This window comes from Pan troglodytes, chromosome 6 (genome assembly GCF_028858775.2).
Source record: "Pan troglodytes isolate AG18354 chromosome 6, NHGRI_mPanTro3-v2.0_pri, whole genome shotgun sequence".
Classification (NCBI taxonomy): Eukaryota; Metazoa; Chordata; class Mammalia; order Primates; family Hominidae; genus Pan; species Pan troglodytes.
Genome location: NC_072404.2, coordinates 171,764,446 through 171,785,274, shown reverse-complemented (window position 1 = coordinate 171,785,274; position 20,829 = coordinate 171,764,446). Strand labels below are relative to the sequence as shown.

At 36.0% G+C, this 20,829-nt stretch overlaps 1 protein-coding gene across 28 annotated transcripts in view; it reads left to right on the top strand.

Moving 5' to 3' along the window:
• Nucleotides 1-20,829, top strand: part of LMBR1 (limb development membrane protein 1) — a 209,937-nt gene that overhangs the window by 157,199 nt on the left and 31,909 nt on the right. For 16 of the 28 annotated variants that reach the window (XM_009444432.5, XM_001148120.8, XM_063815869.1 and 13 more), the window contains 6 exons: nucleotides 1,067-1,147; nucleotides 5,134-5,210; nucleotides 5,847-5,924; nucleotides 8,017-8,090; nucleotides 8,329-8,419; nucleotides 9,674-9,740. In XM_009444432.5, the coding sequence (XP_009442707.2) occupies nucleotides 1,067-1,147; nucleotides 5,134-5,210; nucleotides 5,847-5,924; nucleotides 8,017-8,090; nucleotides 8,329-8,419; nucleotides 9,674-9,740 (468 nt within the window). Of the gene's footprint in view, nucleotides 1-1,066; nucleotides 1,148-2,842; nucleotides 3,014-5,133; nucleotides 5,211-5,846; nucleotides 5,925-8,016; nucleotides 8,091-8,328; nucleotides 8,420-9,673; nucleotides 9,741-20,829 lie in introns of all 28 variants that reach the window. The other 12 variants (XM_063815864.1, XM_054655410.2, XM_054655412.2 and 9 more) reach the window with 1 other exon arrangement.

The window sequence follows — 20,829 nt, the reverse complement described above, 5'->3', positions numbered from 1 at the left end:
ACCCATCACATCGGTAGAATTCAAGAGTTATAACATCCAGTGCTGAAGACGATACTGGAAAATAGATACTTTCAAAGCTATTGATAGAAATGTAAATTATTACAATAGATTAAATTATTACAATATTTGGGGGAAGTAACCTTCTATATTGTTCATACCCTACTCAGCAATCTAAGTTTTGGGAATCTGTCTTACAGAAATAATTAGAACCAAAATGTAGTGGATGGGCATACAAGAATGTTTATTGCAACACTGTTTCTAGTGGCAAAAAGTTGAAAACTTGAATATGTGTAAAGGGAATAAAGTTGTAGTACATCTGTACTATGGAATGTTATTCAGCTGTCAACTTGGACATATAATTGACTAGGAAAGCAAATGGTAAAGTAATAGGTCTGACCCCATTCGTGTAAAACATGTAATAAAAAACATGCATATGATACATATGTATGTGTGAATGTGCTTCTGAATGTGAAGAAAGGTATGGAAGCATCAGCCAAGCTGTTCACAATTGTCATTTTAAGGAGGTGAGATAGAGAAGAGAAGATCTTGATTTTTTTCACTTTCTATAGTAAGCCCAAGTTGCTTTTGTAATTAAGAAAAGATTATTAATAGATCAAATTAGAACTTTACCACGTTAAGAAATTTTCTAGGAAACATGTAGCGTTTATTTTTAATATTCTTATTTCAATAGCTTTTGTGGTACCGGTGGTTTTGGGTTACATGGATGTATAGTGGTGTGATCTGAGATTTTAATGTACCCGTCACTGGAGTAGCATACGTTGTACCCAATATGTCGTTTTTTATCCCTTGCCTCCATCCCAACCCTCTCCCTTCTGACTCTCCATAGTCCATTATATCACTCTGTGGAAACGTGTAGTGTTTAATCAGCAAGAAGTTTTAATTGGTAAATATATGGATGTGCTTTCCTCTGAATCACAGCAACATTTGTTGTTATTTTCGATTAGCAGGATTTGCCATGTGTTATTTTAGATTTTAATTAAAGGGCTACCTGTTCTATAGTGTTAGGGGTTCTGTTTTACTTCTAAATATTTTTTGCTTTGAACAGGGCTGTCTTCATCGGTGGAATACAACATAATGGAGTTGGAACAAGAACTTGAAAATGTAAAGACTCTTAAGACAAAATTAGGTATTGTACTTTTTTTTTCTTGACTTGTGTATTGGCCTTGGTTTCTTATTAAAGACTTTACTGTAGTCTGAAATATTAGAAAATTTATGAAATCTTTATGTTAAAACTTTTGACCTGCCCAAAATCATTAATAAAGACTATCTTACAGTTTGGGGAGAGGATAAGTTTACATTTATTCACTTTTTTTGGTTTTATATATATACAAAATGACTTTTCAAAGGTTCAAAGGTTCAAAGATGTTGCTCCATTGCCTTCTCACTTGCATTATTTCCAACAAGTCATCTGTCATACTTATCTTTTAATGTGTCTTTTTTCCGTATCTGCTTTTAACATGTCTTTATTGTTGATTTTGAACAATTTGATTGTGATACGCCTCAGAGTAGTTTTCTTCATGTTTCTTAGAGCTAGGAGGTTATAGTTTTCAACTAATTTGGAAATTTTTTGACCATTACTTCTCCAAATATTTTTTCTTTTCCCCTCATGCTTCCCTTTTCAGGGACTCCAGTTACATGTATTTTAGGCTATAGCTGAAGGATGTTCCTTTATTTTTCAGTTTTTTTTCTTGCCGTATTTCATTTTGATTAGCGTCTATAGCTGTGTCTTCACTTTCACCAATCTTCTGCATGTCTAATCTGCCTTTAATCTCATCTAGTGGTTTTTGCTTTTTTTTTATTTTTCTACCATCTGCAGTTTTCATCTCTGGGGGCCTGTTTGGGCCTGTTTTGTATCTTCTATTGTGTCTCTAACACATTCAATCTGTGTCCTCCCTCTTTGTGAAAATATAGAATATAGTTATGACAACACTTACAATGTTTTTGTCTGCTACTTCTAACATTTGTGTTAGTTCTTGATATGTTTTGATTGATTGATTTTTTTCCCTCATAATCACTGGTATTTTCGTGCTTCTTTGCATGCCTGGAAACTTTTGATTAGAAAATAGGTATTTTGAATTTTACCTTGTCAGGTGAGATTTTACCCTTGTTGGGTGCCTCACTTATAGTATTTCTTTTTTGTTTTGTTTTGTTTTTTAAGACAGAGTCTCACTCTGTCGCCCAGGCTAGAGTGCAATGGTGCGATCTCAACTCACTGCAACCTCTGCCTCCCCGGCTCATGTGATCCTCCCACTTCAGCCTCCTGAGTAGCTGGGACCACAGGTGCATGCCACCACAGCTTGCTAATTTTTTGTGTTTTTGGTAGAGTTGGGGTTTTGCCATGTTGGCCATGCTGATCTCAAACTCCTGGGCTCAAGTGTTCTGCCCACGTCGGCCTCCCAAAGTACTGGGATTACAGGCATGAGCCACGATGCCTGGCCACTTATAGTAGCTGTGTAAGTGAGGAACTTTGTTCTGAAATGCAGTTAAGTTACTTGGAAACAGTTTGATATTATTGTGTCTTGTTCTGAAGACTTTTTAGGCTGGACCAGGGGATCATTGCCTCTAGGGTTAAGTATTCCCCACTGCTCAGGCAAGACCGTTCCACAGATTCTATCCAATGTCCTGTGATTGATGACATTCTGTACTGTCTTGTGGAAGAGCAACTATTTTTGGCCTTTTGTGATTGTTGAGTGCTGTTTCTTTTCATATTTTGGGGTGGTTCTTTCTTTAGCCCTGGGTTGTTTCTTCACATGCCTGAGCCGATATACTTGAGAATTTTTTATGAATTCTTTACTGAATACTCAAGGGTGACTCTTTGCAGATCCTTGGAGTTCTTTTTCTGTGCTTCAGTCTCCTGTCTGGCACTTTGCTGCACAGACTCCAGCTAACATAGTCTCCCCAGATTCCCATTTCATGCTCTCAACTCAAGGGATGAGCTGGGCTCAGCTTGTGTTCCTCCTTCCTGCATCACGGCCTGGAAACTCTCAAGACAGTAAGCTGGGTCAGAAAGGGCTTGTGTGGTTTGTTTCCTGTGTCTCAGGCATCATTGTTCTTCCACGATCAGATGTCCAGTGTCTTGAAAACTGTTGTTTGATTATCTGTGTACTTTTTGGTTTCTTAATTGTTTCAAGCTGGATGACAAACCTGGTCCCTGTTGTTGCCGCAGCTTCAGAAGTGGAAGTCCAGTGTTATGTTCTTGAAAATCAAATACAATGTTCATTTATTTTCATTTCTGTTAATAATATTTCCTGAAGTTACTTCAGTCATCCTGCTGTTGGTGGATATTAGATTTGCTTCTAGTTTTTTGCTATTACAAATAATGTTGTTATAATCATTCTGGTATGTAACTCTTGGTATATATGTTTTTTCAGGGTACATACTAGATATGGAATTACAAGATCATTGTATATGTGCCTGTGCAACTTTTGTAGATAAAGCCAAATGGTTTTCTCACATAGTTATATTAGTTTGCATTCCTGCTGGGCCATGAGTATTATACTTGGCAATGTTGGACTTTAAAATTTTTACTGACTTAGTGGATGTGAAGTGGTGTTTCTTTGGTATTCTAATTCATATGTTCCTGATTTGTATTTTTATTTTTACATTTCTAATGTTCATTTAGCTTCTGTTTGAAAAACACAGGTTTGCTGGCAATAGATTCTGTCAGTTTTTGTTTATTGGAAAACATACTAAAAATTTTTGTTTGGTAGCTATCAGCATTGGAAAGATGTTGTTCTACTGTCTTCTGGTTTCTTGTTAAAAGTCATGTTGTTGCTCTTTCAAAGGGCTTTAAAGATTTTCCTTTTGTCTTTGTTTAGCAATTTTACTCTGACATGCTTAGATTTGGTTTTCTTTGTATTTATCTTTCTTGAAATCTATGTGTCACTTCATGATACTGTGGCTTGATGTCTTTTATCTATTTGGGAAAATCTTGGCCATTGTCTTATCAGATATTGCTTCTGCTCCATTCTCCCTTATTTCCTCAGGCTGCAGTTACACACATGCTAGTTTGCTTCCAGCCTTTAGAAAACTAGAAGTGCTTATCTTTGGGAAAATAGAAGGGGGCTGGGCACAGTGGCTCACGCCTGTAATCCCAGCACTTTGGGAGGCCGAGGTGGGTGGATCACGAGGTCAGGAGATCGGGACCATCCTGGCTAACATGGTGAAACCCTGTCTCTACTAAAAATACAAAAAATTAGCCGGGCTTGGTGGCATGTGCCTGTAGTCCCAGCTACTTGGGAGGCTGAGGCAGGAGAATCACTTGAACCCGGCAGGCAGACGTTGCAGTGAGCCGAGATTGTGCCACTGCACTCCAGCCTGGGAGACAGAGCGAGACTCCATCTCAAAAAAAAAAAAAAAGAATAGAAGGGATTTTTATTCATATAACTTTATTCATTCAGATATATATATATATCAATATGTAGATCTATATGAAATACAAATATAGCCCTCAGTATTCGTGGGGGACTGGTTTCAGAACCCCCATGGGTACCAAAATCCACATATGGTAGAAAATTATTGCAGAACCTGTGGCTATAGAAGGCCTACTGTATGTCTGTATTTTCAGAGTCAGCTGTATATCAACAATATATTTCCTTAACGATTGAGATGTCTTCACAGAGGTGAAATTTAAGCATCACAGGATTGAGGTGTTTAATGTAGCAAACTGATTTTAAAACTCTGATTTTTGTCTGGGTATCGTAGTTCGTGCCTGTAATCTCAGCATGTTAGGAAGCTGAGCGGGGAGGATCGTTTGAGCCCAGGAGTTCAAGACCAGCCTGGGCAACATAGCAAGACCCTGTCTCCACAAAAAATAAATAAAAAAATTAGCCAGGCATGGTGGCATGTATCTGTAGTCCCAGCTACTTGGGTGGTTGAGATGGGAGGATCACTTGAGCCTAGGAGGTTGCAGTGAGCTGCGGCTATACCATTGTGCTCTAGCCTGGGTGACAGAGCAAGGCCCTATCTCTAGTTTTTTTAGTTTATGGAGGAAAATTAAAAGTAATTTATGTTTTTTAAAAAGAAATTATGTAAAAAACAGATTATAGCATTATGGAAGGAAAATGTTAATTTGGAGAAAACTTTGTTTTATTTTGTTTTTCCTTTTAATAGAGAGGCGAAAAAAGGCTTCAGCATGGGAAAGAAATTTGGTGTATCCTGCTGTTATGGTTCTCCTTCTTATTGAGACAGTAAGAATTAATTTGCCTAGTTAAATAAAAGCAAATTATATTTTATTTACTTTAGCATTTGAGTATGGCAGCTCCCTCAGCTAAATGGTTTTTCGTAAACTAGTTTTCTATCAACAGGATTAAAATCCATCTATGCCTTTATTTATGAAAATCCAATAAAGCAAAAATGGAAATTAATGGCAATTTAAAAAAAATTCTGAAGATTATCTGTTTCTTCATGAAAGCAGGAAATTCAGTCTTTGTTTTCATTGAAAATTAAGAAAACAAGGTGTTGCAGATAACCTGCTTTAAATTCTGTGATAAAATATGAAAATTACATTATGAAGTTAGTTCTGATAATATTTTACCACTTTTTTAAGTCTGTGGAGTTGTGTGTTTCCAATTGGTGAGATCACTTAGTAAAAGGATCTATATACTACCAGCTTTTGTCACAAGCTTTGAAATGACAATAACTTGCAGAATCTTTTAGAATTTCTTCAGTTCTTGTTTGTAGTCTGATTACTTTAGTTTTATATATAGCGTTTTGGTCTTGACTGCTTTCCCTCTATTCTGAAACGTGTATTTGGTTACCTAGATTTTAATATTTTGTATTGGTGAAAAATCTTGAGAGCTGACAGTTTGCTGTTTGTCTTGTAGTCCATCTCGGTCCTCTTGGTGGCTTGTAATATTCTTTGCCTGTTGGTTGATGAAACAGCAATGCCAAAAGGAACAAGGGTAAAGTAAAATCCTTTAAAATGTCTTTCTTTTGCAAAAGTATTCTATGTCTATACCCTGAGTATTTCAAGTAAGCAAATGAAAACAATCACCTTTGTGCATGTATATACTTCAAGTTGTATGAATTTCTTTATGCAAAGAGCCTTTATAATATAAACTGTGATTTTTGTTTCTAATTTTTTACTTTGGATTGACAGGGCCTTTTTTCAAGTGTTGGAATTTCCTTTTAGATTTCTTATCAGAGTTTATCTTGATTTTACTGAAATTCATTTAGCTATATGAAATTCCTTTAGCCATAGTCTTGATTCAGATCCCCCCACCTGAGTCTTTCCAGGACCTTGTGCCATCTGTTATTGCCATTGTTGTATTCACTTACAGCCTCTTCTCCATGAGTACAAGCCCACCATCATGCTCCAGGTGCCTCATCCTACAGACAGACAAGAAACTACCCTTTGCCATGTACAGTCTTATCTTTTTCTTTAGTTTTATACCCAAACCCACTGATAGAACAGGAAGTCGCTTACTATACTGACTTCCTAGTCACTTGTAACCCATTTTACTATACCAACAAAACAAGTCCCAAGCCCTATAGTATATTTTTGTACCCATCCCCCTTAGTGCTTAGTGGAGAATGACTTGTACGTTATAGGAGATCCCTGTATAATTGTGTAAAAAAATTAGATACTCTTAATCCTTCCTACATGGCTTCTCTTGAGATAGCATAATTCCAAAGTATTATCTCTGTTGATCAATAAGCTTTTGTAGGGGAGAAGAAGTAATACCTTTTTCTAACCTATTGGAAGGTTCATGGCTGAGATGCCTATAACAAAAGATTAATAAGAGAAAAGCTGACAAACTTATTTAAGATAAGTTTTACATATCACAGGGGTCTTCAGAAATAAAGAAGACCAAAGAAACAGAAAAAGCTGTGTACTTTTATGCTCTGGTTTGTTGAAGAGTGGACAGTAGTGGGAAGTATGATTGGAAGACAGGGGTGTGATCTAATGATTATAAACTGGGGGGATTTAGCAAGTCCTGTTCATATTCTTCTCGGTGTCCTCGTGTCTCTGGAGATAAACATGTGCTTCTCCTCTGGGTGGGTTGCGGGGGGCACCCTTGGATGGGGGTCTTATGGCCTGCTTCGCAGGAGAAGGAGACAGATCAGTGTGTGACCTTCCTAGGTTTTCTCAAATACCAGGTCCCAAATTTTGGAGTAGTGTGTCTTGAACCCCATCACTTTCTACCAGCATCATTTATTTCTTCTTCAAAAGATTGTCAAAAAGTTATTTTTTATTGGGCTGACTGTAGATTCTTAATTATCCCTGGTGTTTCTATTAGATGTAATCTGTGCTGACTAGTAAAACATTCAGATAGTTTCTTTTATTAGTAATCTTTGAAAATACTTCAGTAGGGAATGATTTTTTCAGATCTAATTATAAAAATAGTAACTTTTTTGTGTGTTTTTTTTAAGTTCTAGGTAAAGATAGTTTTTGAGATAGGGATAATTGTTTAGGAAAAAATTTATAGCATTACTTTTTTAAAAATCTGTGTTAACAGTTACATCCTTTGTAACTCTGAATTCCCAAGGAAAATTTGGGCAAAGGAAACTTTCAGGTATGGGAACAGGATATGCACATTTACTCTCTTTCTACTCTTAGCTTAATTTTGACATACTTGAATTGTGTAATCTTTGTATATTGTGTAAGCATTCAGATAGCTATGTATCCTATTCTTATTTTTCTATTGTGTTTTTAAAAACTCTTTCCCAAAACTATTCAGGATTTTTTCCCTCAAGTGGCAAGTTGCCCCATTTTATAACAGTAAGCATAATCATGTCATCTTGACAAGTAACTTAAATTACATTTGAGATAAGTAATTTTTCTTGAGCTTATTAAAATTGTTAACATGGTGCCTGAATTTGTTGATGAAATCAGTCTAATGTCATGTCTTGTTGGCCTTTGAAAGTCTAGATGTTATTTCAAAGTAGTAAACATTCATAATTTCAACTGTCTTATTTTATGAAACAGCTGTTTTAGGGAAACCAATATAATGGTGTCATCAAATTCTGAAAAGTGTCTTTCTCCCACCCCAGGGGCCTGGAATAGGAAATGCCTCTCTTTCTACGTTTGGTTTTGTGGGAGCTGCGCTTGAAATCATTTTGATTTTGTATCCTTTCTTTAACTGAACGTTCAGCCTATCCACAAATTTTATACCAAGTTTTCTGGGGCAGTGGTTATTTACTAAGACACTTGTCTAGAAGAGGAAACAACAGGTTAGTCTTCCTCAAGCACTTAAAGCGGCTTTTTGTTTTGCTTTTCCTATGGGCCTTAAGACTTTTTGGAGACTGCCGAGAACTTAGGAAACTTGCATTCTGTTGGAGAGTTTTTTTCCTTGATTCTCACAGCTATCTTATGGTGTCCTCTGTTGTCGGCTTCTATAGCCTTCGATTTTTTGGAAACTTTACTCCCAAGAAAGATGACACAACTATGACAAAGGTAAGGTAGAATCTTAGGTGACTGTGGCCTCTGGTTTGCCTTCCCTGACAGACTGCTTTATTTAATAGTCATTCTGAATGGTTCATTTGCAGTGATAGGTATTTGTTTGTAAGTTGCGTAAACACAAACTGGAAGATTTTCAAAATGCTGAGTGAGTGGGAAAGGGATGTACCCTGTTTAATTTGGATGGCGTCCATTCACTGTAAATGCGGAGAACTGCAGAGCTTGTTAACTAGCTATAGAAGGCTCCTGAAAGGACTCTTTTTCCTCTAAAGAAAACGTATTGCTAATGAGTAACTTGGATTGTGCTAACTGTATTTCAGGGAGCTTGTTTGAAGTCTGAAGAACTTAGTTGCTACAAGTAGTAGGGACAAAGTATTTCAAATTTGAATAATTAAAGTAAGACGGAAGAGTTCTATTCAGAAACATTTTGTAGTCTGAGGCTAATTTGACTTTTTCCACAACATGTCATTGGGTTCAGAATAAAAAGGCTGTTGCCGTATATAGTGACTGAATCTTTATAAAATATTCCCGTAGGCTGACAAAGAAGAATAACTAATAAGAGCTGAAAGCTTGTTTTGTTTTTATTTTATATTTTTAGCCTACTTAAAGGGGAGAAGTTATTTTACACACACACACACACACACACACACATATACACACACACAGCTATTTCTTTAAACTTAATAAGTAGTTGAGATATTTAGTATCTAGTTTAAGTGATCATAAATATTAATTGGTATTTTCAACTCCTCTTATTTACTATGGAAGAATAAACATGGGATGCATTATTACAAAAGTTTAGAGGTTTTGGATTTCTGGTGCTTTTTAAATCTTACAATTAACATTAGAAATAGATGTGATAAAAGAGATCTTAAGCAATAATCTGGCCTTAAAAATGTAGTCAGAAGTATCCAATATGTTAATTATTTTTTGCTTGACAGGCAGAGCCTTTTGAAAGTAACAGCTGCAATCAGTAATGTAAAGTGCATTATCTAGGTGTCAAGTAATTTAAGTATTCTATAACTATATCTGTGCTAGGTACTGTAAACATCTTCTAGAACTTACAGATATAACTTTATTTATTTTAAAAGTGTGTTATTCTTTGAAAATTCTGTACTGAATAGTATCATTAAGAAATCGGCAAAGTACACTAGGTAACTAGAATGCACAATAATTTCTCAGAATGTTACTGGGTTTGATTGTCATCCTGCTGTTTAACTGCCCAATATTCTTTCTCGTTTCTCATAACAGATCATTGGAAATTGTGTGTCCATTTTGGTTTTGAGCTCTGCTCTGCCTGTGATGTCGAGAACACTGGGTAAGTTTCAGTGAGAAATTTCCACTTAAAGATCCATGTTTTTAAAAACTGTCTTTACTGAACTTATTTAACATTTACTCATAAAGATTACCTTTGAAATACAGTGTTTCTTCCTACATCATTTTACACTTTTACTTCTATGCTTTATGTATAGGGGCATACCAAGACAAATACTTTTATCAAATAAAGACTACTTATTTTTTAAACACTTAAAAGCATTCTTTCTCCAAACAATGGGCTGGTTTTTGTTGTGTTTTGTTTTTACTGAGACATCTATAAGTTAGGCTTTCGAGTCCTCTAGTGAGGAAACTGCATTGAACTAATTTTTCTATTTAAAAGCTTTTGAGTGTTTATAATTTAGTATGGTTTAAAAAATTGAAAATTTGTAAATTATTTTAAGCTGCTTTGTGTCCACAAAATAGAGGTGAACGCAGTGTAATCTCTGAGAACACACTCTGATTCAAAGGACACCCTTGAGAGTTCCTACTTGCCTGTCATTCATTTCTGTCATTTTCTTAATGTTTCAGTTTACGGAGAATTTGATAATCTTTTAAAAGAAAAACAGATTTTTGCTTTGTCATTGAAATAGTTGAGTAAGTCTTCCCTTAGTTGTCTTTTATAAAATGCTATTGTAGACCATATTCTGAGTTCTTCACTAAATATTATTTCAGACAAAAGTTTCCATTAAACATTTCTATCTAATTCTCTAGACTTAGGTTTTGACTTAAGAGTGCACACAAATGATTGGAAAATTTCGATCATTAAATTTTAGCTACTTGCTCATAACAAAAATTGCTGGTAACTTTGAGCTGCTTTTGCATTAGCTCTCATATTGCCTCCATTATTTATTGAAGACTTACAGATACCAGGGATGCAGGCTGTGCAAAGAAAGTAGAAGCTTTGTAGTTATCTTCATAATTCTTACAAAGGATTTCATGTTTGTAATAGAAAACAAAATTAAAGTATAAATGTAAAGGGACCACTGTTCCATAAGCTAATAAAAAACTGGTGTGTGTAATAGTCTTATTTCTTTTGTGTTTGCTTCATAGGACTTGTAATTGTTTTGACATCTGCTTATGTGAATCTTGAAAATGCCAAAAGTATGCTCTTTAGCAACCTGATTTGATGTTAAATGTTATCATTTATATTATGACAGTCTATTAAATAATTTCTGTTATATTTCAGCCAACCTATCATTTTAATACTTAGGAAACTCATTCACTATACTATTATTTAAGATTGATTGCTAATCATTAATATATACCGATTTTATGGAAGAAAATTACATGCTGAGTATAGTTTTAATACAAAGAAAACAAACTAATGGTAAAATTTACTTTTTGAAGGCCAACAAATTAAATTCCAGAGTAGTTTGCCATAGAGATAAATAAAAAGAAAAAAAAGAAAGATGGAACAATTAAAATGCAGCTAACAAATGCCTGGACCCAGCTGTCCAAACAGGATTAATGGAGTGCATTAGGGTACAGTGAGTCATGTGGTGCTTTGCAAAATATCAACACGCACTGCATTACATGTTATGCCCAGTGGCATTGAATAGATGAAAAGAAATAAATACGTTAAACAGATTCATAGAGGCTTTTCACAGTATTAAAAAAGCAAATTTCTAGACTAAAAGAAAAAGCTTTATTTTAGCATTATGGGAAATGCAAACTAGAGAGTTACTTTGTAATTCCTCTATTAACCCTTTAGAATTGAGTCTTTGATTTTAAGAAGATAAAATATAGAGAATTGTCATGAATATTATCCTAGTGTATAACAGGATTTTGATTTACCAGCTGAAAAGCTTATAAGACTAGAATAGAGGATGTATTTAAGCAATCAGATTCCAAGCTGTGACATTTTTCAGTCTTTCTTGTCGCCTCTCTCAAGGAAACCCTGACCTTAGTGTGGTCTCCTTTGCTCCTGTGAAATCAGCCAGCAGCGCCCCATCACTTACAATGGAATGAGAAATGCAGTAACAAGAAAAATCATATTTTATCTCTATATATGTAATTTCTCTATTATTTCAACAGTTTTTTTAGTGAAGAATATAAATTTGATTATAACTTGAAATACATTGAATCTAGTATAAAAGAAATAATTTGGTGATGTTTTTGCTTCAAAAATGAAAGTGTTCAATGGACATGTTTCTTTTTTAAACATTTGCCCACTATTATTGTTGATGCATCGCAGGCTTTAGATTTAAGTACATGGTATGATATGACATATTTATTAAATAATTCCTTTTAAATAGCTTGTTATATTTGAATGAAAAATTTTGTACTAACCGAAAAATCACCACTAAGTAAATTTTATAAGCATATTTCTTGCCACAAAGAATTAAGTTGTGAGAAAAATTTTGACCATGTATTCTTGGTTAAGTAGAATTAGTATAAAGGATGGTTTTATTTTTCATAGGAAACACAAAGAATCTGTACTTAAAATTTTTTATTAGAACCCTGCAAAAGTAATGCTATGTAAATGAATATATTTTTCAAAACATTGTTTTGCTGCCTGTTTATATTTAAGTTTTCAGAATCCAAAATTTGGGGAGATTTGATGTCTGTATTTTTAGTAAACAGTTTACTATGTAGTTTAATAGACTCTCAGGGTGATAAAAGGAGATGTTTGCAAACAAGGTGAAAATAGAACAAGATCAAACTAATTATCTATAGATGTCCAAAATTCTATGCAATAAAATATTTTGAATGTTGCAATGAATTTTATAAGAATAGATTCTGTGTGATTGCTGATATGTTCTTTATTATGCTTAATCATGAAACAATTAAGACGTTGATTTTTTGTGTTATTCTTTATTTGAATTCTCCTTTAAAGAGGAAAATTTTTCTCAAATGCAAATGATAGTCTTTGAAATGCTTTTAATAATTTCTATATTGTAATTATTTTTACAGTTATTTTTCATCTTGGAAGCTCTTTCTATAATTTGTAAGTTATTTAGTGTCCAAATACAATTTGTTTTTAATGTACTTATGGTAGTAAAACAAAAACACTTACTCTTTCAAATCAGCTTGAGTTTATTTTCAGTATTTTCACATATTTCTCATTTGGGTCCCATATAGTCTATTATCTTACAGGAGGTAAAGTAGATTATTCCTTTTTGCTTCTTGATGAAGGGACCTTGTTTTATAACGGGTCTTTTTTGGAGAGGTCTTTATTTGGGGTTTTGGTAATCCCTATTTATCTTTACCCTGGGCTTTCTCTAGCTCTTGTTGTGAAACAGAAATAAACAATGCTTTCACAGAGGCTTAGCAATGACAAATGTGAAATGGAAGTATAAGTCATATATTCCTAATTATGACATTGATATAAAAATAATTTCAAACCCTATATTGAAAATTTCTCACCAAAAAGTATATATTTTATTATATTCAGATATATTATAGAAAATAATAAATGAATAATATGACTTATTAACTTTATTATTTAACTTTATTAAAGTTATTTATTAACTTATAGTAATTAACTTTTGGTTGATTACTAATGTTCTTATATCTGAGCAATAAGCTTATATATACAGTTGAGATCTTTAAGAATAAAGAATTCTTAAAAATGTTTTGTGCCAAATGTCTAAAACAGTTAAGAGAGCAGCTCATGATACCACCGTAAAAACTCATATTCCTGATATCTACAAAATGTGTTTCCTGACACTACACTTCTTTCAGGGCAAACAGCCCTGTCTGAGAAAATGTCTGTGGGTCACACATACCTAAATTTAGTCACCTGTTGATATTCAGCTACTTTAAATTTACTTTATTATAATTTTCATGCAGAAAATAATTTCCTTTAGGACCATTTAGCTGGAGGGAACCTTAAGAGGTAATTTGTTTTTTTCTTGTAAATTTGTTTGAGTTCATTGTAGATTCTGGATATTAGCCCTTTGTCAGATGAGTAGGTTGCGAAAATTTTCTCCCATTTTGTAGGTTGCCTGTTCACTCTGATGGTAGTTTCTTTTGCTGTGCAGAAGCTCTTTAGTTTAATTAGATCCCATTTGTCAATTTTGGCTTTTGTTGCCATTGCTTTTGGTGTTTTAGACATGAAGTCCTTGCCCATGCCTGTGTCCTGAATGGTAATGCCTAGGTTTTCTTCTAGGGTTTTTATGGTTTTAGGTCTAACGTTTAAGTCTTTAATCCATCTTGAACTAATTTTTGTATAAGGTGTAAGGAAGGGATCCAGTTTCAGCTTTCTACATATGGCTAACCAGTTTTCCCAGCACCATCTATTAAATAGGGAATCCTTTCCCCATTTCTTGTTTTTGTCAGGTTTGTCAAAGATCAGATAGTTGTAGATAATGCGGCATTATTTCTGAGGGCTCTGTTCTATTCCATTGATCTATATCTCTGTTTTGGTACCAGTACCATGCTGTTTTGGTGACTGTAGCCTTGTAGTATAGTTTGAAGTCAGGTAGCATGATGCCTCCAGCTTTGTTCTTTTGGCTTAGGATTGACTTGGCAATGCGGGCTCTTTTTTGGTTCCATATGAACTTTAAAGTAGTTTTTTCCAATTCTATGAAGAAAGTCATTGGTAGCTTGATGGGGATGGCATTGAATCTATAAATTACCTTGGGCAGTATGGCCATTTTCACGATATTGATTCTTCCTACCCATGAGCATGGAATGTTTTTCCATTTGTTTGTATCCTCTTTTATTTCAATGTTTATTGCGGCACTATTCACAATAGCAAAGACTTGGAACCAATCCAAATGTCCAACAATGATAGACTGGATTAAGAAAATGTGGCACATATACACCATGGAATACTATGCAGCCATAAGAAATGATGAGTTCATGTCCTTTGTAGGGACATGGATGAAATTGGAAATCATCATTCTCAGTAAACTATCGCAAGGACAAAAAACCAAACACCACATGTTCTCACTCATAGGTGAGAATTGAACAATGAGAACACATGGACAGAGGAAGGGGAACATCACACTCTGGGGAACTGTTGTGGGGTGGGGGGAGGGATAGCATTAGGAGATATACCTAATGCTAAATGACGAGTTAATGGGTGCAGCACACCAGCATGGCACATGTATACATATGTAACTAACCTGCACATTGTGCACATGTACCCTAAAACTTAAAGTATAATAATAAAAAAAAATCATTGCCCAGACCACCATTGAGAAGTTTTTCCCTGTTTTCTTCTAGTAGTTTTACAGTTTCAGGTCTTACCTTTCAGTTTTTAATCCAATTAAATTGATTTTTATGTAAAAAAAAAAAAGTAATTTGAAAAATGTTACAGTTAAAATGTTACAATTAAAACTAGACAAATGATAGTAAGGGTCTAATTTGTCCTAAGAATAAAGACCTCTAGCTATCTGAGTATTCTGTTTGTTTTCTTTTTTCTGAAACAGATCCTCATTCTGTTACCCAAGCTGGAGTGCAGTGGCACAATCATAGCTCACTGCAGCCTCAACTTCCTGGGCTTAAGCAGTCCTCCCACCTCAGCCTCCCGAGTAGCTGGGACTACTGGCAGCTACTTACACCACACCACCACACCTGGCTAATTTTTTGTATTTTTTTGTAGAGACGGGGTTTTGCCATGTTGCCAAGGCTTGCCTCAAATTCCTAGGCTCAAGTGATCCACCTGCCTTGGCCTCCTAAAGTGCTGAGATTTCAGGCGGGAGTCACGTGCCTGTCCTTGCTGAGTATTTTTTTTTTTCTTTTTCCTTCTTTTTTTTTTTGAGATGGATTCTCACTCTGTTGCTCAGGTTGAAGTGCAGTGGCACAATCTCGGCTCACTGTAACCTCTGCCTCCTGGGTTCAAGTGATTCTCCTGCCTCAGCCTCGCAAGTACCTGGGATTACAGGCGCCTGCCACCATGCCCAGCTAATTTTTGTATTTTTAGTAGAGACGGGGTTATGCCATATTGCCCAGGCTGGTCTGAAACTCCTGACCTCAAGTGATTTGCCCGCCTTGGCCTCCCAAAGTGCTGGGATTACAGGTGTGAGCCACCGTGCCTAGCCAGGCTGAGTATTCTTAATAATACATATGCACAGTCATTTCTGAGATAGATGAACAAATCATTTCATTTGTAGGAAATTGTATTTTTAGTTTTTAATCATATAAGTGAATGCATAAATAAATAGTCCTGATAAAGAATACTAAAAATTAGAAATCCGGCCACCACTTCTAATTCCAGTCTCCTCTTCCAAGTTTCCAGAAATGTCTTTGGTTTACAGCTTTTCAGACCTTTTCCTGTGCATATGTATACATGTGTTTGTGTGTATATATGTGTACTTTGTAGAAAATTTTAAAATCTCACCTGAGTATTACTTTGTTTCTAATTGTTTTGTTGGCATTCTCCTTCTTTCTGATGACTCTTAACTTCCTATGCTGCCTAGAGAGAGTTAAAAGAAGAAAATGTTTTGAAATAATTTCCTTTATCAGATCTCAGTCACCTGAACATTAATTTCAAACCAAAAGAGAGTTACAGAAAGAGATAATTAAATGTTTGCCAGTGACTTGTAATTGCCTCATTCTATGGATTCTGTTTTTAATTTCTCTGTGGTGTTTACTGTTTGTAATTTCACCCCCCACATCTTGTCTGTCTTCATTTCTGGTCACTGCTCCTCTCTTTTTCCCTCCTGCTTCTCTGGCCATTCCTTAGCTGTGTCTTTTACTGCTCTTCAACTACCACCCATTCACTTGCCCCCAAATCGAGACCTCCAAACCACCACCCACCCTAAGCTAAAACAGAGAAATCTAGCTCTGTGCTACTTACGGGTGTCCTCCTGCCACCTCACGCTGGTCATTTCTAAAACAGAACCTGTCATTTCTCTCTCTCCTGTATTTCCCTTCAGTCTCTGGGACACTTTCTATCCAAGTGGTCAAACCAGAAACTTGAGACGTATGGTAAATGCTTCCATCTTCTGTGCCAGTACCTCATGGCAGTACTTGCTTTCATCTTGGTAATATTTCTCACATCTACCTCTTTTTTCTGAAACAAGATTTAGCTCTGTTGTCCAGGCTGGAGTGCATTGGCACAATCATTCACAGCTCACTGCAGCCTCCACCTTCTGGGCTCAAGTGATCCTCCCACCCCAGCCTCCCAAGTAGCTGGGAAAACAGCTGCCCACCACCACACCCAGCTAAACTTTTTAATTTTTTGTAGAGATGGGGTCTCACTCTACTACCTGGGCTTTCTGACTTGGAAAATTGAACTCCTTGAACTCCTGGGCTCAAGTGATCCTCCCTCTAGGCCTCCCAAAGCGTTGGGATTACAGATGTGAACCACCGCACCTGGCCTCACATCTACCTCTTGCTTCTCATTTTCCTTTTTAAAAGTGAGAAGAGTCAGACTTGTATAGCATAAAAAGCAGAGAGCTGAGTATATGATTTTAGTATTTTATTGTGAGAGTAGTGTTTGTGAAGTAGATTCTAAGCGGATGTCCTTTTATTTGAGAAGGATAGAGAAAGAAGACATCAAACCAAACCAAAAGAAATAAGGACATATTTAATTTTCCAAGTGAGAAAGTTTGACTGAGCCATACCATGGAGACCTGTCTCTGGAGAACTTTCCTCAGGAAGATCGCAGCCAGTTACCATCCACGCTGGAGGGCTTAGGCGTGCACTTCTTTGAAAATTAGCACATAAGGTTCTTTCCTGGACTCTAATTATAATTCTCTTTCATTGGATTTTAGTTTGTCTTCAAGTTCACATACTCTAGTTCTGGACGACTAAATTTAATTTGCCTCCAGATTAGAACAAAATGAAATTGTTGCACGTAAATCCTCATGACTAAAATTGATTCGATATTTGCAAATACAGTTTTCCATCTCTAAGCTTTGGTTCCCATTGTTCCCACAGTCTTCTCCCATTCACCTTTCTCTATCTATCCAAATCTTTTTTATTCTCTGAGGCAGAGTCAAATCCTGCATCACACGTGGAGGTGTCTCAGAGTCTTGCACTTTCAACCTTGTATTATACGTACCTGTCTGTATTGACTTTCTCATGAAACTTTATGTTCCTTAAAGGACAAGACTTGTTTTCTGCATCTTTTTATTTTTCACAGCATCTAGTTAATAAGTATTTTTGATGTTAATACGTATTTTGATGTCGGTGGGTGCCACCATATTGAATGTATATTGTGTTCTAGAATAGATGAACTAAGATACTCCATTTGTCTTGCTTTTGCCCTGGTGGTCTTTATTTCCATATTCTAAGCTTCTCTGACCAAATATTTTGGTTTGCTATTAATATTTTAAAAGACCATTACAACAATAGCCAAGAGGTGGAAACAATAAAAGTGTCCATCGTTGGATGAATGGATGATCAGATTTTGGTACATAAACAATAATGGAATATTCAGATAAAAGAAGGAATGACATTTAAGTGAAATAAGCCAGTCTCAAAAAGGCACCTCTTTATAAGTGTGATTCCACTATAAGAGGTATCTAGAGTAGTTCATTTCATGAGTTGCCAGGAACTAGGGTGAGGAGGAATGGGAGTTCTTGTTTAATGAGTATAGATTATTCATTTTTTAGGATGAAGGGAATTCTGGGGATGGGTAGTACCGATGGCGAATATACTTCCTATCACTGAACTGTACACTTAAAAATGGTTAAATTGGTCAATTTCATGTTATATGTATTTTATCACAATTAAAAAGAAAAAAGAGTAACTAAATGGGTACATACTACAACACGAATGGACCTTGAAAACATTATGTTGTTATATTGTACGATTCCATTTCCATGAAATGTCCAGAATAGGAAAATCCATAGACAGACAGTGGATTTTTTTTGGAATATATCCAAAGCCCTTGAACTGTTTATTTTTAAATAGTTAAGTTTATGTTATGTGAATTTCACTTCAATAAGTTATTTTTTGGCTGGGTGTGGTGGCTCACACCTGTAATCCCAGCACTTTGGGAGGCCGAAGCGGGCAGGTCACTTGATGCCAGTAGTTCCAGACCAGCCTGGCCAACATCGTGAAACCCCATCTCTACTAAAAATATAAAAATTAGCCAAGCATGGTAGCGTGCGCCTGTAATCCCAGCTACTTGGAAGGATGAGGCAGGAGAATCACTTGAACCCAGGCAGCAGAGGCTACAGTGACCTGAGATGGTGCCACTGCACTCCAGCCTGGGTGACAGAGCGAGACTCTGTCTCAAAAAAAAAAAAAAAAGAAAAAAGTATTTTTTTTATAAGTCTTTTACTCAGTAGATACTCAGTAAATATTTGTCCTCTTCTCCATTTCCTTGGCGTGGCAGTCTAATGCCAGGGACTAATTGTTTTTAGTAAGTCAGTCTTTATGTGTTTGCATTTGCCTTCTTAGTGCCAGGCACTTGATAAGGGGAAGCAGGTGGAAGGACTTTTGAAAGTCGCCTTTCTGGTGTATAGAGTCCTAACCTGGGGCACCTCCTTTGTCCCTTCTTTCCATTCAGAGTCTACTTGTTATTTTAGGGCTAGTTCAATCCCCACCACACACACACATGTACAGTGGAAGTGTGATCTTGTCATTTCCCTGCTCCAAATGCTGCAAAGACGTTTGCCATTCAAATACTGTACAGTTTCCTAAGGTAACACATACGATCTATACCTGACCCCGTCTGTGTCTCGTGCCATTCCAAACCTCACATTCTGAGCCATCAGTAATAAAGACATAATCTTCAGGTGTGTTAGAAACAAAGTACGTCTGCTATGCCTTCTATGCCTTTGAACACATTGCTTTGTTTACTGCGTGTAATTTTCTTCACCAGCTGTTCTCCGGCAAAACCTAACATGTCATTCAAGACTCAGCTCAGCCATGAACTCCACAAATCAAGTTTGCCATGAGGTATCTCCCGTGCACTCTCATATAACACTTGGTGCAGTTTTCCGTTTATCTACCAGGTCACTTAGCACATTCTATCCAATGGCTTTTCTTTTCCTCCATAAAGCTGTATGCTCCTTGAAGAAAGGGATGGCCTGCCACACAACATTTAGCACACATATGCGGTGGGAGGTTTACACACTCTCACTTCCCAGTTCACTTAACTGTTTGTATATAGACATTTGGCCATACTGGAAATATTGCATTGTTTAAAAAGTCTTGTCTTCCTAGGAAGGCTATCAATACCGTGAAGGGAATAAATGTCTTACATACTTATTTTGTAGCTTCTGTAGTACATGCACAGTACAATGTAGGAATATGGTAGGGACTCAAAAATTCTTTAAAAATTTAACTTATAACACAAAAACAAATACAGAAAATATAGAGTTTCTAAATAAATGTAATTGGTACAGCCATACATTAATATATTAATGCATGATATTGGGTATATAGTCTGAAGTCTAATAAATGCATTTTAACAGCTTTATTGAGGTATAATTGACATACAATAAACTGCACATGTTTAAAGTGATAATTTTATAAGTTTTGACTTATACAAACACCTGTAGGACCACCACTGCCATCAAGATAGTGAGCATATTCATCACCCCCAAACATTTCTCCCCTCAGACTCTGCTCGTGTTCCCCTATCCACCATCAGCTCCAGGCAGCCACTCATTTGCCTTTTGTTTTTTTTTCCCAGACAGATTTTTTAGAGCAGTTTTAGGTTCACAGCTAAATTGAGGGAAAAGTGCAGATATAGCACACGTACCTCCTGTCCCCCACATGCAGAGCCTTCCCCACTGCCAACATCTCCCACCAGAGTGGCACATTGGTTACAGTTGATGAACCTGCACTGACACATTAGCACCCAGAGTCCAGAGTTTACATTAGGGTTCATTCCTGGTGTTGTACATTCTATGGGTTTGGGCAAATGTATAATGTCCCATATCCACTGTTATGGCATCATGCAGAGTAGTTTCACTGCCCTGAAAATCCTCCGTGCCCTGTCTATTTATCCCTCTCTCTCTCTCTCACCCCCGGCAGCCACTAATCTTCTTACTGTCTCAGTAGTTTTACCTTTCCCAGAATGTCATATAGTTGGAATCACACAGTATATAACCTTTTCAGATAGGTTTCTTTCATTTAACATATATTTAAGGTTCCTCCATATCTTTTCGTGGCTTGATAGCTCATATCTTTTTAACGTCAAATAAGATTCCATTGTCTGGATATACCACAGTTTAATT